Raw genomic sequence first — 16,321 nt, forward strand, 5'->3', positions numbered from 1 at the left:
GAAATTCATTTGTACTCCTGTCGAGAGCGGGTTGGTTTCTCTGAGAGGGACTGGACCAATTACTGTTGATGTATTTCGCCGTACCTCGTAGTTGAGGGGCAGGGGGAATCTCCGAACGGCGCATCGTATAACCACCTGCAGCTACCCGTTAGGGCGGCATCACATTCATCCCCGATCGAGATGAAGCTGCAATCTTGGCATCTCTCAACTGCGCTTCGCCGTTCCGACTTTCGTAACTTCAACTGCTTCTGTCGAGCATTGAGCATTGACGACCCAAGATGGCGCCCCTACCCACACAGAGCGCCATGCGGCTCTTTCGGGCCTATACCCCGGCCACGAGGCTGACGACGAGATGCCTATCGCAGACGCCACAGCGACGGCTAGGCGAACCCGACCCGCGAGCTATCCCGGACGTCCAAGCTATGCAGATGACCGAAGACCAAGCGTCGATGGTCGAGGTCGATCACAAGCCCGAGCCCTCTGTCGAGAAATATCACCCCGAGCACCAGCCTGATTATACCGCGATGGTCGACCACGGAACATCGACGTATTCTCCCGTGCCGAGGAGGGTGATGAACGGGAGTGAGCCCGGGCACGTCACGCCCGCGGCCGTCTTGTCCGGAGCTCCCGTGGACCTACAGGCTCGCACAGTCAGGTAAATCCGAAATCCCTGGGGCTTTGTTTTGCGCCGCCACCGCGAGGCCTGAAAAGGAACTCAGACTGACCACAATTTCACATCTCACTAGGATCTACAAACCCGTCAAACCCGCCACTCAGTCTGGCACCTGGGGCTCCCATGCCTGGCGGATGGACTGGGACGTGCTGGGAAAGGGCCACCGGTGGGAGAATCCCCTGATGGGGTGGCAGTCGTCGGGCGACTTCATGCAAGGCACCAAAATCACCTTCCGTACGAAAGAGGACGCGATTGCCTTTGCCGAGAAACAGGGCTACGAGTGGTATGTGCAGGAGCCGCAGGAGAGGAGGTTCGTGCCCAAGGCGTACGCGAATAACTTCTTGCACGAGCCTGGGAGGTTGAAGCATATCAAGACGAAATAAGAAAAAAGATGGGGCTGTGTGACACCTGCTTACCTGCATCAAGATTGTGGGATCCGTCAAGGGGCGAGAATACCGAACATCGGGTTTTACACAAGACTGCGATGGATGATTCTAACACGGAACGAGGAAACCTTTTGCCTGCGATGGTTGCGGTTGCGAATGGAGGTGACCCGGCATTATGTACATATCGACAACGAGCTGATTTCAAACAGAAGCAAAAGCAATCACGATATACCGTGTGCTGCCGTTGGTGACAGACGTGTCATTTCCAGGCGGCTCTGTTGTTATAGACGTGCTCTACACATGTCTTCTTCTACACCGCTACGTGCCAGTTCAACATTACCCAAGAGTGATCTCGCATAGTCTCAATGGGGATTACCATACTATCTAACAGTATTAATCTTAGGGCGAGAGGAGCAACAACAGCGAGAAATAGGTAGTCTGGTGGTTTAGGTGGTGGTCTTTTTCAACCAGTCGTCAAAGTTGGTCTATGGAAAACAACAACCCCGTGCAATAGTAGTAGTACAAGGATATCATGTCATCAACATCATCATCAGTCTGGCAGTCGCGTGCCGCCTTCAACTCATCCTGTGAACGCTCATCATTTTACTCTTTCCCGTCAACGTCTGTCAATTCCACCGCTGTCCACTGATATTCAGATAATCAAACAAAACACAACGACAATGACCACTGATATCTCAGTAATTGTGTTTGGCGGCATGCCTATTCACATCGGCCTGACGATTATAGTTCGTCTCGTGCACTTTATCCTTCATGGCATTACCAGCGGCGCGTACGCGAGTCGAGGCACGGACATTGGGGTCTTTGGCAATTCTGCAAATAATACTCCGTCAGCATCCAGTCCTCGATTGCTCTAGCTAGGAATAGAGAAAGGCTGGTGCAAGGAAAACATACGACTTGTTCGTCTCCTTGCTGGCCGAGTGGGCGCCGCCCTTGGTCTTGTTGGAGATCCAGTGGCCTGCTGATCTGAGCGAGTTCATCTTTACTGCGTTTGATATCTTGGTTTCCTTTTGGGTGGTTTTGTTCAAAGTGTCCAAAGGGTGTTTGGGTGTATAAAGAGCTTTTTAGGTTATTGATATTCAGTTTGGTGGTGGAGAATCGTGAGGGAAGAAGAATCCGTCGCGAATATATATACCCACCGTGGCGGGTCACTCTGTTGCTTCCCAACCCGCGAGAATGATAGCAGTTGGCAAGCACGCAGGCACGACTGACGATGTCATAAAGGGTCCTCCCTAGTCCAAGTTCGTGCCAGACACAGCCTCGAAGCCCGAGGAACCTCCAAAGTATTGAGCAGAAGGTCGACGCCAGAAAAAGGCCAACAGGCCAATCGAAGTGGACTCACCGTGGTATGAAACCTGTTTCTTGGTCCTTGTCGGGCTTTCTATGGGTGCTAGTCCCATGTCAACCTGATGACCGATGACGGATGTGGTGTTTTGCAGATCGGTCGGTGGCATTTTGGAGCCAAAGATCGAAAGGCGAGGATGATGGGCGAAACATGATTGACGTCATAATTCGTGGCGCCGGGAGTTGGCCATCGAGTTGGGCGGCGTTGGATCTCAGCCTTGCATGATGAGGGACAAGGCTGGACAACATCAATATAGATACCAAGCACACACTACGGATTATCTAGTGGTTAAGCATATATATGGAATATCGATGTTCTCATTGACGAAAGATTCTACAGACTACTTGGATGGAAGAGTGAAAGGCTATCTGACTATCATGTCGGCTTCATGACAACCAGACAGCAAGCATCCCTACCTATCCCACCAGGTGTTCATGCCATGCGTCCACAGCAAATATACCCTGGATGTCTGTATTTCAGCTCTTGTCTTGTCCACCGGCCACAAGTAGGTCACGGAGGTAAGGCCCACTAGGTAAACTGTTACTCGTCAGCATCATTCCGCCTACCCCAACTCAACGACACACACTGACCTTGCACTTGATGCTCATTGGACCATCCGCAGACATGGCGTGGTCAAGAAGCAACTTGCTGATCTGATAGTTCTTGATCCCCGGCCACACGAACGGCCCACAAGTGTTCCAGCCATGGTCGTTGCAATCCGAGACTTCGTAGATGGTGCAAGATAAGCCATTGTCAGGGCCCATGGAGCCAAGACGTCCGTACCGTCTATTTCACAGCAGGTCAGCATAATCCTATCAAGGCTGATCTCTTCACTGGGCTAGTTGTCTGAGACTGACCTGTTGTAACATTGACCTTCTTTTAAAGGCGTCCATACACACGGCTGCTGCCAGTTTTGGCCTGAACACTCATAGACTCCTCGTTGGGTTGTCGCCCTAGCATCGTGTTGTTTGCCCTTGCCACGTTCGCGATCATCCATTGCGTTATATGATCCATGCTCCTCATTACCACGGCCGTGATCACCGTCACCGCGCTGACTACTACTGTCGCGATCACCGTCCTGTGGCCGTTTAGCGTGGTCATCTTCTTTCTGATCCATCCTCCGAAGTGTCCCCAAAACATCCGCTGTGCGTGCGTGGTGTTGTTTGAAGTTGTTGTCATTTTCTTTGGCCTCCTCGGGCTTATGCTGAGGGCCATCAACTCCCTTGTGATTAGCAAAGGCTCGGTGGGGAGCCTGCCCAGCCTCGCCGCGAGCTTGATGGCGATTTGCTTTACCGGTGCCGTCATCCTTCTGGAAGGAGCTTTTACGTTCACTTTTCTCGTCTTGCTGCTTTGCAGATTGCTGCCAATCCCCGTTTTCGTGGGCACCCCTGTCACCACCCGCAGCAGTGCCACTGGGTTTGCCGTGCTGCGCGACCCCAGCGGCCGAGGCATCTGCTTTTTGCCATTGAGCAGAGGCAGGAGTAGTGGCGGCCAAAGTAGCAAGGGAGGCTAAGAAGACCACTGCGTGTCTAAGAACAACCATTTGTGATGTCTGTTAGCGCGACGGTCAATGCAAAAATACCTTGAGTCTGGAAGCTTGTCCAAGAAAGATTTGAAGCCCATCATTGTGGTTTATGTACCGACTACAGCACGATACCTGTGATCAAACTCTTTTAGAACGAGTCTTTGTTTGAGAGGTAGAAGAGAGCGCTTCGAACAAACGTATCCAACCGCTTTCGAAAAGCCAAGGTAGCCTCGAGATTGGTTCACAAGGCGAAAATGCTGGAATGGGTAGGGAAATGGTCAGAAAAGGGGGTGCTCTACGGGCACAGGACAAAGCCCGGTGCTTAGTATTGTTCTCTATGGAATGAAAGGGTCTGTCTTGATATTGTTCCCTCCAACCACCGATGATTCGCCCGACGAGCGACGGGAGAACGAATTCTTTGTCGGTGGAATGGTCGGATTCAACAGCGTCCTCTGATATAGAGAGCATTGTCCAAGTCAATATTAGTATTCCTCCCGGAGCTGGACGATTTGACCGGGGGGTACGGTGGTTACGCATATCCGAGAGGATCCTGCGTGACAATCGAAGCAGCATATTTCCATTCGCAGAAAGGTCAAACGTGCCGGCGGCACAGTATACCAATCCTTACCCGAGGGAATAAAAAGGGATGTGAGGCACCCCGGCTTCAATAGACGCCAAGAGTGGTAGAACAGGCGCTTCTGTCCGGTGTCGAAATCGACTTTCAGGCGCCGACAGCCGAGCGCATTGGATGGCACAGAATCCGACGAAGCTCTCCTTGTACCGAATCCATACATAAAGTGCAAGGAGTAGAGTAGCCGGGGACAGGGCGGGTAGTATTGGGCCGCTGAGGGCGGTAGGAAAAGACTTTGGGGTGCTTTTGAATGGGTGGCTGGACATTGGATTAATTGCTGGTAGAGAGAGGAAATTTAAGGTTGCAAGCTTCCGGATGCTTCCGCGGCATTAGCGCCTTGGCATTAGCACACATTTCGGCCTCGTACATACATATTGCTTGGAGTAACTTGGAGTTTGTGTTTCTCATTTCACCTCTGGCAAACACCATACACAGCAAGTCTGCTCATCGGATATAGAGCTGCAAGTGTGGTAGCTGTGCTCGAACATGTCTCGTCCAGCCACAGCATAGGCAACTCAACCTCCCACCCAATGCTTTTGATTCAACCACCTCCAGCCTTGATGCTCACGTACTCACGTCTCAGTCCAGCATGCGGAGAATACCAGCAGCTAATTGGGGACCCCGACCACTTCTCCCCGCACATGCCGTCCACCCCAAGCAAAGTATTGTGGAACAAAATTAGCCACGACCGGTCACTCTCCGTACCGTCCCAGAGTAATTCCCTCTTATCGCACGCGCCACGGAGCCAGGCCGTCCGAATACAGCTGGACCCAAGTTATACCTGTGTCGTGGGTCGTCCCCGTCCTTTCCCCGGAATGACTGTCTGGGGTCTGGGGTCTCAAATGCAAATACATCCCATATCCGCCTGATATGTGGTCTGATCTTCTCCTTTAGAGACACTCTCCTGTCATCCTCGAGGAAGCATAGCACTGTGAACGTCATGTCAGAAGAAGCTGCGAACAAAGAGATGGCCAATAAGACCGAGGAGATAGAGGCTGTCCCAAGGCATAGCGAAGTGGCGGCGATTCGAAAGGAGAGCACCGAGGACATTGAGGATGACCCTCATCGAGCTGCTCTCGAGGACAACCCTGAGAGTCCTCAGCGTGTCACTTGGTCAACGATCATGGCCGTCTTTGTAAGTTTCAAAGAACAAGAACCGTCCTTACCCTGGCCCTTATGTTGGAGCTGGCTGACCCAAATGGTGCAATATAGTTCATGGGCTTGTCTTTCGCGGGATGCATTTCAACTGCATTCCTCCTGGCATCGTCCATTTTGGTCCCAATCGGCACCGCATTGGGTGATTTGGAACCTATCAGCTGGATCGCCTCCTCTTGGGCAACCACCTCAGCAGTGAGTATGTCCCTCGGTGGCGGTCTGAGCGACATATTTGGTCGTCGCTACGTTATTATGGCCGGGCAAGGCCTCAATATTGTTGGCGGTATTGTCGCAGCCACTGCTCAAACCACCAAGCATGTTATTGCTGGGTCTGCCATTGTTGGCTTCGGTGCTGGTTTGATCTTTGTCGCTTACGCCGGCATTCCCGAAATTCTGCCCAACAAGTACCGGTGAGTCCTTAACTTTTCACGTACACTTCCCCACAGCTGTCTTTCTGCCTGCAGTGGAAAGCCCCTCGAGCAATCGCTGACTTGGAAAATAGTGGAATGGGTTTGGCATGGACTGAATTCTGCATTACTCTCCCATGGGGTCTGCTTGCCACTCTTATCGCCAATCAACTCAACGAACACGCGACGTGGCGGTGGGTATACTACCTATCCATCATCTACTCTGCGGTTTGTCTGGTTGGGACGGCCATCTTCTACTTCCCACCGGCTCGCCCACGTAAAGACTACGACAAGACCAGATGGGAAGAGTTCCTGGAGCTGGACTTTGTGGGCTACTTGCTCTACGCCGGTGGCTTGACTGTTTTCCTCATTGGAATGAGTTGGGCTGGCGAAGAAGGCCACGCATGGCACTCTGCCTCTGTGGTAGCGCCTATTGTTCTTGGTGCTTTGACATTCATTGGCTCATTTGTCTATGACTGGACCATGAAACCGAAGCTCCCATTGATGCCGCTCCACATCTTCCGCATGGTCCGGGAATTCACCATCTTATTGGTAGCGCTCTTCGTCTCGGGAATGGTCTTTTTCGCCATGGTCTCCCTGCTACCTCAAGCCACCGAGTCGGTCTACGACAGCGATCCGATCAAGCTCGGAGTCGCCTTGATCCCGAACGGTGTCGGTCAATTCATTGGAGGAGCAGTCCTACCTGCGTTGATTCACAAAATCAAGAACATCCGGGCTCAAATCGTCTTGGCCCTCTTCCTACAGACCCTGTTCTCGGCTCTGTATGCCTATGGAATCATACCGCACCACAAGACCGCATGGGTCATCTTCCAACTTTTCGGCATGATGTGTTTCTCATGGATCACTCTCTGCTCGTACGTGGTTGCCGGTCTGCACGTGCCACACAAAGACCTCGGAATCGCGTCGGGATTGGTGGGCACTTTCCGCAACACAGGAGGCAGCGTCGGTATCGCCATTTTCAACACCATCAGAAATGGCGTTCTCAACAGCCAACTGGTCCCGCGCATTGTCAAGGCAGCGACAGCCAACGGATTCCAGGGCGATGAAGCCGCGGTCAAAAGCCTCGTGACGGCCGTGTCGAACAACGCGAAAGGAATCCCCGACGCATTTGCGAAAATTCAGGGTGCCTCTCCGGCTCTCATCTCAGCGACCGCGGAAGCCTACAAGTCGGCATATGGATACGCATACCAACGCGTCTTTTACAGCACGATTCCCTTTGGCGTGATCGCCATCATCGCCGCCCTCTTCATCAAGGACGCCTCGGAATACTTGACAAATCACACGGCCGTGCACATGGAAAAGGAAATCCTGGGGGAACACCACCACGAGAACAAGGCTGTGGATGCGGAGCAGCCGGAGAAGACGACAACGTAGCTTTCTCGTACCATTGGTTAGACGCTCTAAGGCCGGAAATCTAATCAAGAATGCGGCTTTTCTCTCTCTATCAAACACCGTTCTCGCGATTTGCGCTCCCGTTTCGGTGACGATCCCGAAAGATATCCCAAGTCCGAGCTTTTACTGACGATGTCCGGTTCGGGAGGTGTTTGTACGTTTTCCTCTCCTCCCTTGGGAAGAGAGTTATCAAGCAAAGTATCTCGGAGAGAAACGAGCATTTACAGAAGAAGAAAAAAATACAATTGTTCCGTTCTTGCAAGTGCTCCTGAAGCTACCGACTGACTGGGTACTTGGCACCAAACGGGTGGACGCCTCTTATTTATTTTCTCTCTCTTTCTCATACGTTTTTGATACCGTGAAATGTGACAGCCCTATGTGGTTGTGATTGTGATTGTAATCCCCCTCGCTCTGCTTGAACGTTGTAAGAGCATCCACAAGACTCTCTCTCTCACTCTCACACTCATCCCCCCAACACATACCGAGCACACACACACTCTCTCTCCCATGGCTGCAGGCACAACCCAGAACTTTTCACCCGAGCTACACCCGTCGGGTCATGAGGATTTGTTTCTCCTTTTGGAGTAAAAAAAAAGGGGGAGGGGGGTTTGGAGGAGAGGGCATATCTCGGAATACCGAGTATACCAGTACGAGTCACGAGAACACTGTAGGTAATAGGTGAAACAAATGCCAACTCGTAGGGAGAAGCCGCGTGTTGTTGTTTTTTGAGTCCCAAAAGAGGGAAACATGGCGGGTGGAGGTTCATTTACCACGTGGTCGGTACCGTACTTCGTCAGGTAGGTACGTAGACGGGGGACCACAGGGTCTATTGTAGATCTCCAATTTACAAGGGCAAGTTAGTGAACCAGCTGCTGGGGACTCGGGGTCAGAAGTCTCTTTGCCCTTGGGGCTGGGGTAGCAAGGTACTAGGTAGGAAAGTACCCAGTGATGAAAAAGATGGAGAGGCTAAACCTGAAAAAAATCGACAGTGTCATTCAATCAAAGGCTTTTTGAAGCACAGTCCTCTGTCCCTGCTTCGCACTCTCGCACTCTCGCACTCGTGATCACACTGGCAGTGGCAGTGATAGTCTCAGTCTGGCTCTCACGCTCACACCCCTCCATTGCTCTTGCTCATGCTCAATATTGTCCGTCCACAGATCAAGCTGGACCCAGCCACGCTTCAATCAGGACTTCCGAGAGCCTTCAAACAACTTGTATGCTCGCTCTTTCATGCTTTCGAATCAACAATCCCCACAGACATCGCACAGACAAGACATCAAACCCAAAGCATCACGTCATCTCGTATCACTCAGTCCATTTTGGCGCTTGCACCACATGGCAGAGAAACAATACAAAGCGCTGACCACAACTCAATCGGCTGGCCAGAAACCAACAACGGGGTATCTTCCAGAAGGGTCAACAACAAAAACAAGATATCCAGCGGTGAACATTCATATCCGAGTCGTCTCATACACAGCACCCTTGAATGAGCCATGGAGCGTGATCAACATGCGCTCCAAATCTCCATGCATTCATGCGCTCGTTGTGCTGTAGCCCACCTCATCTCGTCCCATGCGGCCATCATCTTGAGGCCGCCCAAGGCTTCCCGTATCGGATGCTCTGTTCTACTTCTTGTTCCTGCCAAGCATGGCAGGTCATGGTTTCTCCTCCTTCACCCAGGTAGTTGCGAGTCGTCAGGACGACTTCTCCAGGTATAGACAAGAAATAAAGGCGGGTAAGAGAAGGAGAATCCTGGCTTTTTCTTGTTTCGAGAACAATGGTTCTCCTATGCTGTGGCAATCCGTACTGGTACGACCACAATGCGTTTGGAAATGACCGAAACCCGCAAATCTAAACAGCGACGCCTGCAACCGCAAACACCTCCGGATTCAAGTGACAGAGAGGTGGGCTGGGGTTGCGCTTTAACACTAATCATTGTAGAAGAAGTGCTCCCCTGTTCTTGCATCGTAATAAAGCTTTCTGGTCTCCCTCCTCTCTCTCCGGAGATCTCTGTCGTCGTAATATTCTCGTTCTCCTGTTACCTCGCGCTGTCTCTTGGCCTGCCTAAGCTCATCTTCTCGGAGTTCCAGCTCCCTCTCACGAGCAGTCAGTTGTTGTTCGCGTCGACTCAAATGATCTTCGAGGACCCGATCACGCTGATAGTCCTCGACTCGGACACTTTGGCGGTCGAGTTCATCACGAATGTAAACATCGTGTTCATCCTCTGCTTGGTGATAGTGAACAATTGGCATGGCTGACTCGTGAGTGGTGTACCGACGAATGGGAACGAAATCCGGCTCCCTCGCTCGTCGAGTCAAATCGCGGTGGACGATCTGCCTATCTTCGGGGATGGGCGCTGTCGCTTGCCTCATGAGTCGGGGATGACGTTCATGGCGCGTCTCAGACGGCCGTTGGTCATACACAACGTAAGAGTTCCGACGCGGTATGGCTGGGACGATAACCTGTTGCTCGCCATGATATGGTCGTTCGACATAGGACTGTCTCCTGCTTGGGCCAGGATGGTGCTTCTTATACACAACGTCGGGGCGACTCTGGCTATACACCAGGCTTCCTCGGCGAGGTACCCCTCCAGGCGTGCCGAGGGAGGTATTGGAGCTTTCTGCGTACTCGGCGACAAAGCCATAGTGGCTAGTATCACTGTTTTCCGAGGAGGCATACCCCCCATCAAAATACTGCTGAGTATGCTGGTTTGGAAAATGTACAGACTCTCGGCGCCGAGACTTGGAACGAGTCTCCACCGGCACCCTGTGTCGAGAATGAGATCTTCGGGCTTCCCCGTCGACAACGACTACCGGGTGCTCATGTGGTGACTGTCCTCGACGGCCACGATGATCAGCTGTGCCCTCAACAAATACGGCGTCCACAGGAGCAGGGTCCACGGCATCGGTGGCAAAATCTTGCACTTCAGGCACCACATAGACACCATCTTCGTCATGGACAGCACCCCTATCTCGCGACTTGCTGCGAGACTTGCTGCGCTTCTTCTCCGCCTTGTCCTTCTTCTGCTCGGGTTTGGACCCCAATGGCGTCTCTCTCGCGATGTATGGTGGAAGGTTGGCGTTATTGAAGTGCATGGGACCAAGTTCATCTCGTGGAGTTCCGTCCGCCTCAAAAAGCGGCAGGTTTGCGACAGGGTCCTCCAGCTTGTCGAGAACCGAATCTTTCCTTGCACGGCCATAATTGTCGTTGGCGTGTCTCCTCTCTCGGACGGCCTCAACTTTTCTCACCTTCTCACCACCATATGACTTGGCCCTTGACCTTGACCTGTCTCTACTTCGGGCTAGAATGACATCCATCTCCGGAACTTCCATTCTGCCCTTTCTGGTCTGTACTCTTTTGGACTTGATATAGACCACTTCCCAACGGGCATCTGCTGCCTCCTGGTCATTGGTTTTTCGGACCACTTCATCAAGCATGCTTCGGCGGAGTGTGGGCATACGAGTCAGCTGATCTAACACTGGCCCATCGCCGCCTTTGCCCCTCCTGGCCTTCCGCTCAATCTCATCCACCGGCGCATTGATGGGCTTTTTGACACATGAGCTCCAATCATCGCCGCGCTTGGATAGGCGATAATACAGATAATCTTGTGAGGTAGGTAAAACGTCAGCAGATCGAACCCGTTCGGCACGAGGGCGCATCTCTTCTGGGTTATCTTCCATTGTCATTCTGTCAAAGCGTTGCTGGACACTCGGCGCCCTCTCTTCAACGAAAGCAGGCTCTTCGACGAAGCGATCGTCAAAGCGCTCTTCATACGGGTCGCGGAGAACACCAATGTCTGGATCAACTGGAGCGAAATGGTGGTTAGGTGGAATTGGCGGTTCCATAGTTGCGGGTAAGGAAACCGCAAAGCTGGACAAGCCAGGCGCAGTCTGTTGCGTGTGAGGATGCGTCTTGTAAGAGATACTTCAAGTACACGGACGGTGTGCAGGAAGAACGGAAGTCTGGTGGGGCAACGCAACGGGGAATGGGTCAATGATATGCAGCGGCAACGCAAGGTAAATGGAACCCCAGAGGAACGCCAGATAGATCCAATTGAGCTTGCAATTCGACAGAGTGAATGCTCGACCAATGGGTCAGCCAGCTAAGCAGCATCCGACTTCTGTTTGAGTCAAGAGAGGAGGGGAGGGATTCGTAGGTGGACGAAGACAAGTTACCCCCGACTGGTGTGGCAGAACCGCCCTTTTTCTCAGCAGGTAGGAGACCAAGAGAATGCTCGTGATGGTTGCCTTGCAGATCAAGCATGGGCCACATTGGCTCCTCTTCAAGGGCTGCTTCAGAGCCATACCTCTCTTGGTGGCATTAGCTCTGAGGAGCGGGAACGTGCGGGACATGATTTGCGGGGCCCTTGGAGGCTGCAAGCAGAGGAATGAACGAGAGAGGACAGGGTCGGTGCTCTGAAACGGCGGTGTCGCTACTCCCTCGCTGAAGGGGATGCAGGAGGTGCAGTAGCGTGGTTAGGGAGAGATTGAAATGGAGGATGATGAGAACGAATCAGAAACATTTGTCTCACTGTCAGTCATGAGCATACGGAGTATCTGTGATCATGGCAGTCCAGGCTCATGTTCGGTCATCATTGCAGTCGGGCGCGTAAGGATTCGCGTGCCAGAGCTTGTTGAAATAGGAATACGGGGGCGTAAAAGATGGCGGCCATTGCTAAGGGTGGGTAGAGAACATGAGACCAAATGAAGCAGCATGGGAGAAGAGGAAGAGATTCAAACCGCCACCACCAAGACAGAAGACAAGACTAATTACTCGGTACTGCCTTTGCTCACGGCCTGCGCCTACGCCTGCGCCTGCGCCTCCACTTCAAAAGTTCCACCAAGTGACATTGCCCCTCTTTGCATGCTGCCAAAGGTCTCTTCGACAACGAGCTTCTCTAGCACCAAACGGCCACGAACAAACGACTCTCATTTCTAGCATGCGCCACAGAACAAAGTTGCTGATGATGGACCACTCCAACCACGCCGACCACGCTTCGTCCCGCACGGAAACACGCGCGCGAACTCACTGACACTTTTTTGCTCAGACCGTTCCGTCCACACCACCACTTCGTATTGACAACACCCACTAGCTGTTCTTGACCACTAGACTTGACTCGATAGTGCTGACCTGCTTGCAGAGCTTGTCCTTGCTGCCCTGTCCGTTGAAGGTGCACCCCGAAAACGTTCTGGTAGTCGATTGCCCGACTACACAAGTACGAACATCGAGGTGGTGTGAAATGCGCTGGCCAGCCTAACCGGGTCTGGTTTCCGAGGCCATTGACGCGGGAGGCAATACTCGGTACTTTCCCTTCTCTCTCCAGCCAGCTACCTGGCATCCCGTCATCGAGTCCATGAGGAGAAAGTCCTGTGCTTTGTCTCGTCCTTTCATGCCATTTCAGGCCATGTTGCAACAGGGCAATCCCTCTCATTGGCCTCCGGAGATGCCAGCATACCAAGGGAGTGTCCTGTGTCCTGCGCGACATAGCACGTCAAAGGCTCAGCGCACAGACGGGCGAACCGGAAAAGAAGAGGACGTTCATGCAAGTACTATGTGACGCCCGATCGCAAGGTAACGAGTTCCCAGATCTCTCGCCTCACTTTCGTACTGTGCATGTCCATTTCTTTGCGTACACTCGGTTTGGTGGAAAGAGAAAGGGAAGCGACTAGAGAGAACGAGGCAACAGGCTTGAACTTGTGATGGTGCATGTTATTAGGGTTTGGCTATTGATAAAACGTATCGTTCAGATGACGCGAACCTCTTTCTGACCCAACATAGGGGCAATGATCGTCGCCGTCAAAACTCCTCGCTTGTGTGGGCATTGAAATGCTACCCCCAGCCTGACAAAACCGATGGCTGCAGATCCTCATCGACGCCCTTTTCAGAAACCCAAATTCTATGTACAATCGGCTCTGTCGCGTCGGTTTGGTCGAAATTAATTGTCCCAAATCTCAAATCGGAGATTTTGCAATCGCTTGTATTCCCTGCTCATTAAGTGTTGTACACATATGCGTCCATGTGCCAGACTGAATTGACTGACGAAAGCCATTTCGCGGTCGAAACGTTACCGCAGCGGTACCTTGACGTCTTGAACGCCACGTTTGATAATTTCTTCCAAGCTCCATCGAGGTGTCACCACCAATGACTTGGCTACTTTGTCGTGCTTTTCCAGACGTTTCCGGCTTTGTTCCATCTCCCAAGTAACGCCTTCCGGAAGAGGAGGAGCACCGCCAGCGATGCCGCTCGCAAACTTGAGCTGGAGGACATTGCCAATCTCGTCGCACGCGGCAAGGAGTCGGTCGAGATCGTCCTTGTTATGTGCAGCCGAGATGCAAAACCGTGCTCGTGAGGAAATTAGAGGTGTGGCAGGGTATCCAACAACGACAACCGATATCTTGCGCTTGAGCATCTCGTGAGAGAAGGCGGGCATCTTGGCTGGATTGTAGAGCATAAGGGGAATGATAGGCGAATCGTCATGACCGTAGACGATGAACCCGAGACGCTTGAGGCCCAGTCGAAGATATCGGGAGTTGAATGCGATCCTCTGCAATCTCTCCTCACCTTGGCCCGGCATGAGCTCGCCGTTGATGATTTTGAGCGCGGCAATAATCTGTGCGAGAACCGCGGGAGCAGGAGTCTCGCCATAGACAGTGCCGGCGTTGGAGAGTCGCAGCTTCTGAATGGCAGCTTTGTCACCAGCTACATACCCTCCATTGGCACCGAATGATTTGGTCAAAGTACCCATCAGAATGTCAACTTCCGCTGGGTGGATCCCAAAGTAGTCACAGACACCTCTGCCTCGCGGCCCCAGAGCGCCAATCGAATGGGCCTCGTCAACAAAGAGGTTGAACTTATATCGCTTCTTTAACCGAACGAGACCTGGAAGATTGCACATCGTACCTTCCATCGAATACAGGCCCTCCACAACAACGAGGATCTTCTTCCAAGGTCGATGTGTTCGCGGCTGTCCTTGAGAAATGGCCTCACGGAGCTTGCCCTCAAGATCCTTCATGTCGTTGTGCTTGAACGACGCGATCATTGCCCCGGAAAGCCTGGAACCAAATCGGATTGATGCATGGTTGAGTTCGTCCGAGATGATCAAGTCACCTTTTCCAACCAGGGCAGGGAAAATGGAAGCATTGGTACCGAAGCCCATTGAAAAGACCATTGCAGATTCCTTGCCAACGAATTCGGCGATGAGATTCTCGCAGTCGATAGCCAGCTCAGAAGTACCCACCTCGCTTCGCGAGCTAGCTGTTGAAAGCCCACACCTCCTGATTGTGTCTTCGACGAAATCGGCACAGGGACCTTCGGATTGTGCGAAGCCTAGGTAGTTGTAGGAACTCATGTTCAAAGTTTCGGTTGTGGTGCCTGTCAAGGTAAAATGGACGTTTCCATCATCTGACGTTCGATCTAGCAAATTAACGTATCTCCCAGGAACTCCGGTGGTGGGTCTATTGAAACAGTCGTTGATGCGCATTTTCAGTCGTCGGACGTAGAAATTATCAAAATCGCTGTTGAGGGCCGCATAGCCGTTCCGTGCCTTGAGGTGTCGGTAATTGTCTTCTTTCAGCTTCATGCCAAAAAAATCTCTGACGTGTCCGAATATTATGAGAATCAGATAGGAGATGTATGTCGTCAAAAGATAGTAGTAGGGGGGTTCGTCCATGATTGGTTCAGGAAACTCCCCCCCTGGGTGTCGACTTGTGTATCTGTGAGACTGGGAGTTCAACGGCCCGAACTGGGCGTGTTGTCGAGCCAGTTTTCGCGTTTCAGCCGGAGAAGGCGGCTGGAAAAGAGTGGTGGGTGGTTCGTCCATATTTGCAGAGTCCGCACGCGCTGTTGACAAGGAGATGCTAGGGAGCGAAAGCGAGGGTGTGCTTATTGGAGGCGAGCCAGAAGCCAGAAATGCCTGCTCCTGAGCTTTGCTGGCTGCCAATAGCGCAGCAGCAGCTGACTGAGCTTCTTTTGTCTTTGGTGACGTGGAAAAGAACTGTGCGATTTTGTTTGCTTTTTGAGAGGTCTTGTTGACGAGGCTGCCGCCCTTTTCAGACGGCGAAAAGGACGGCCAGGGGGTCGGAGGTGAGCTGCTGAGGAGGGAGCCGGACACTCGACGAGGCATGGCCAAAAGGATCGTATCAAGAGGTGCTCAGTATGTTGACGGCAACCGGTTCTTCGTGATAAGACACTGACGTTTTGTGTAAGCGCAACAGACGGGAACGTCTTCGAGTTCCTCCTTTTTCTCCAATGGATAGCGTGGACAGTGTGGCGGTGTACCGAGAGGAGAAAAGGGAAAGGTTTTCGAGAGGAGAGGGGCTCGGCAGCAAATCCTTGTACAGTTTCTTGCGAAGGAGGTTGGTCGAAAGAGGTGGTCGACAGATGTGAGCTGGAAGAGGAGGGGGATACTGCAGTAGAAATTTGACTGTCAGTTCCCGATAGAAGCTCAGATTGCCGCTGCGATTTTCCCGCCGCGCTTGTGACAAGGAATCATGAGTTGGTTGAGCGTATGACGAAGGAGAAACTCAGCGCCGGTGTGACCGGATGACTGAGATATTCCGCCCTGATCCGCCACGCTGCGGTTGGACACGAAGAGCTCGTCCCTTGCAGGAACCGCCCGTCCTCAGCCGCAGGACCCGATGCCTTTTTGCGGAGAGCAACGATGATCGGGAAGCCAGAGGTGTGCGGTATAAAGTTGAGGAAAAAGGATGCAGAATAGGAAGAGAGACAACGGCTAGGACAGCAGAGGTGCACATAACACGAAAACGACG

General features: G+C 52.4%; 5 protein-coding genes across 5 annotated transcripts; 2 read left to right on the plus strand and 3 right to left on the minus strand.

Moving 5' to 3' along the window:
* Positions 1-278: 278 nt before the first annotated feature.
* On the plus strand, positions 279-1,056 carry AYO21_11718 (hypothetical protein; the record flags this gene model as incomplete). The annotated part of the gene is made up of 2 exons (XM_022661602.1): positions 279-655; positions 747-1,056. 2 exons carry the CDS (start codon positions 279-281, stop codon positions 1,054-1,056), a joined length of 687 nt encoding a protein of 228 aa, XP_022506090.1.
* A 698-nt stretch (positions 1,057-1,754) lies between these two features.
* Positions 1,755-4,048, minus strand: AYO21_11719 (hypothetical protein; the record flags this gene model as incomplete). The annotated part of the gene is made up of 5 exons (XM_022661603.1): positions 1,755-1,890; positions 1,972-2,084; positions 3,013-3,208; positions 3,280-3,951; positions 4,005-4,048. 5 exons carry the CDS (start codon positions 4,046-4,048, stop codon positions 1,755-1,757), a joined length of 1,161 nt encoding a protein of 386 aa, XP_022506091.1.
* A 1,470-nt stretch (positions 4,049-5,518) lies between these two features.
* On the plus strand, positions 5,519-7,535 carry AYO21_11720 (hypothetical protein; the record flags this gene model as incomplete). Its single annotated transcript, XM_022661604.1, has 3 exons — positions 5,519-5,713; positions 5,791-6,143; positions 6,236-7,535. The coding sequence occupies 3 exons, from the start codon at positions 5,519-5,521 to the stop codon at positions 7,533-7,535; spliced, it is 1,848 nt and encodes a 615-aa protein (XP_022506092.1).
* Positions 7,536-9,481: 1,946 nt separating this feature from the next.
* Positions 9,482-11,398, minus strand: AYO21_11721 (hypothetical protein; the record flags this gene model as incomplete). The annotated part of the gene is made up of 1 exon (XM_022661605.1): positions 9,482-11,398. One exon carries the CDS (start codon positions 11,396-11,398, stop codon positions 9,482-9,484), a length of 1,917 nt encoding a protein of 638 aa, XP_022506093.1.
* A 2,219-nt stretch (positions 11,399-13,617) lies between these two features.
* Positions 13,618-15,675, minus strand: AYO21_11722 (hypothetical protein; the record flags this gene model as incomplete). Its single annotated transcript, XM_022661606.1, has 1 exon — positions 13,618-15,675. One exon carries the CDS (start codon positions 15,673-15,675, stop codon positions 13,618-13,620), a length of 2,058 nt encoding a protein of 685 aa, XP_022506094.1.
* Positions 15,676-16,321: the final 646 nt, after the last annotated feature.

The sequence above is a fragment of the Fonsecaea monophora genome (assembly GCF_001642475.1).
Source record: "Fonsecaea monophora strain CBS 269.37 chromosome Unknown Scaff178, whole genome shotgun sequence".
Classification (NCBI taxonomy): domain Eukaryota; kingdom Fungi; phylum Ascomycota; class Eurotiomycetes; order Chaetothyriales; family Herpotrichiellaceae; genus Fonsecaea; species Fonsecaea monophora.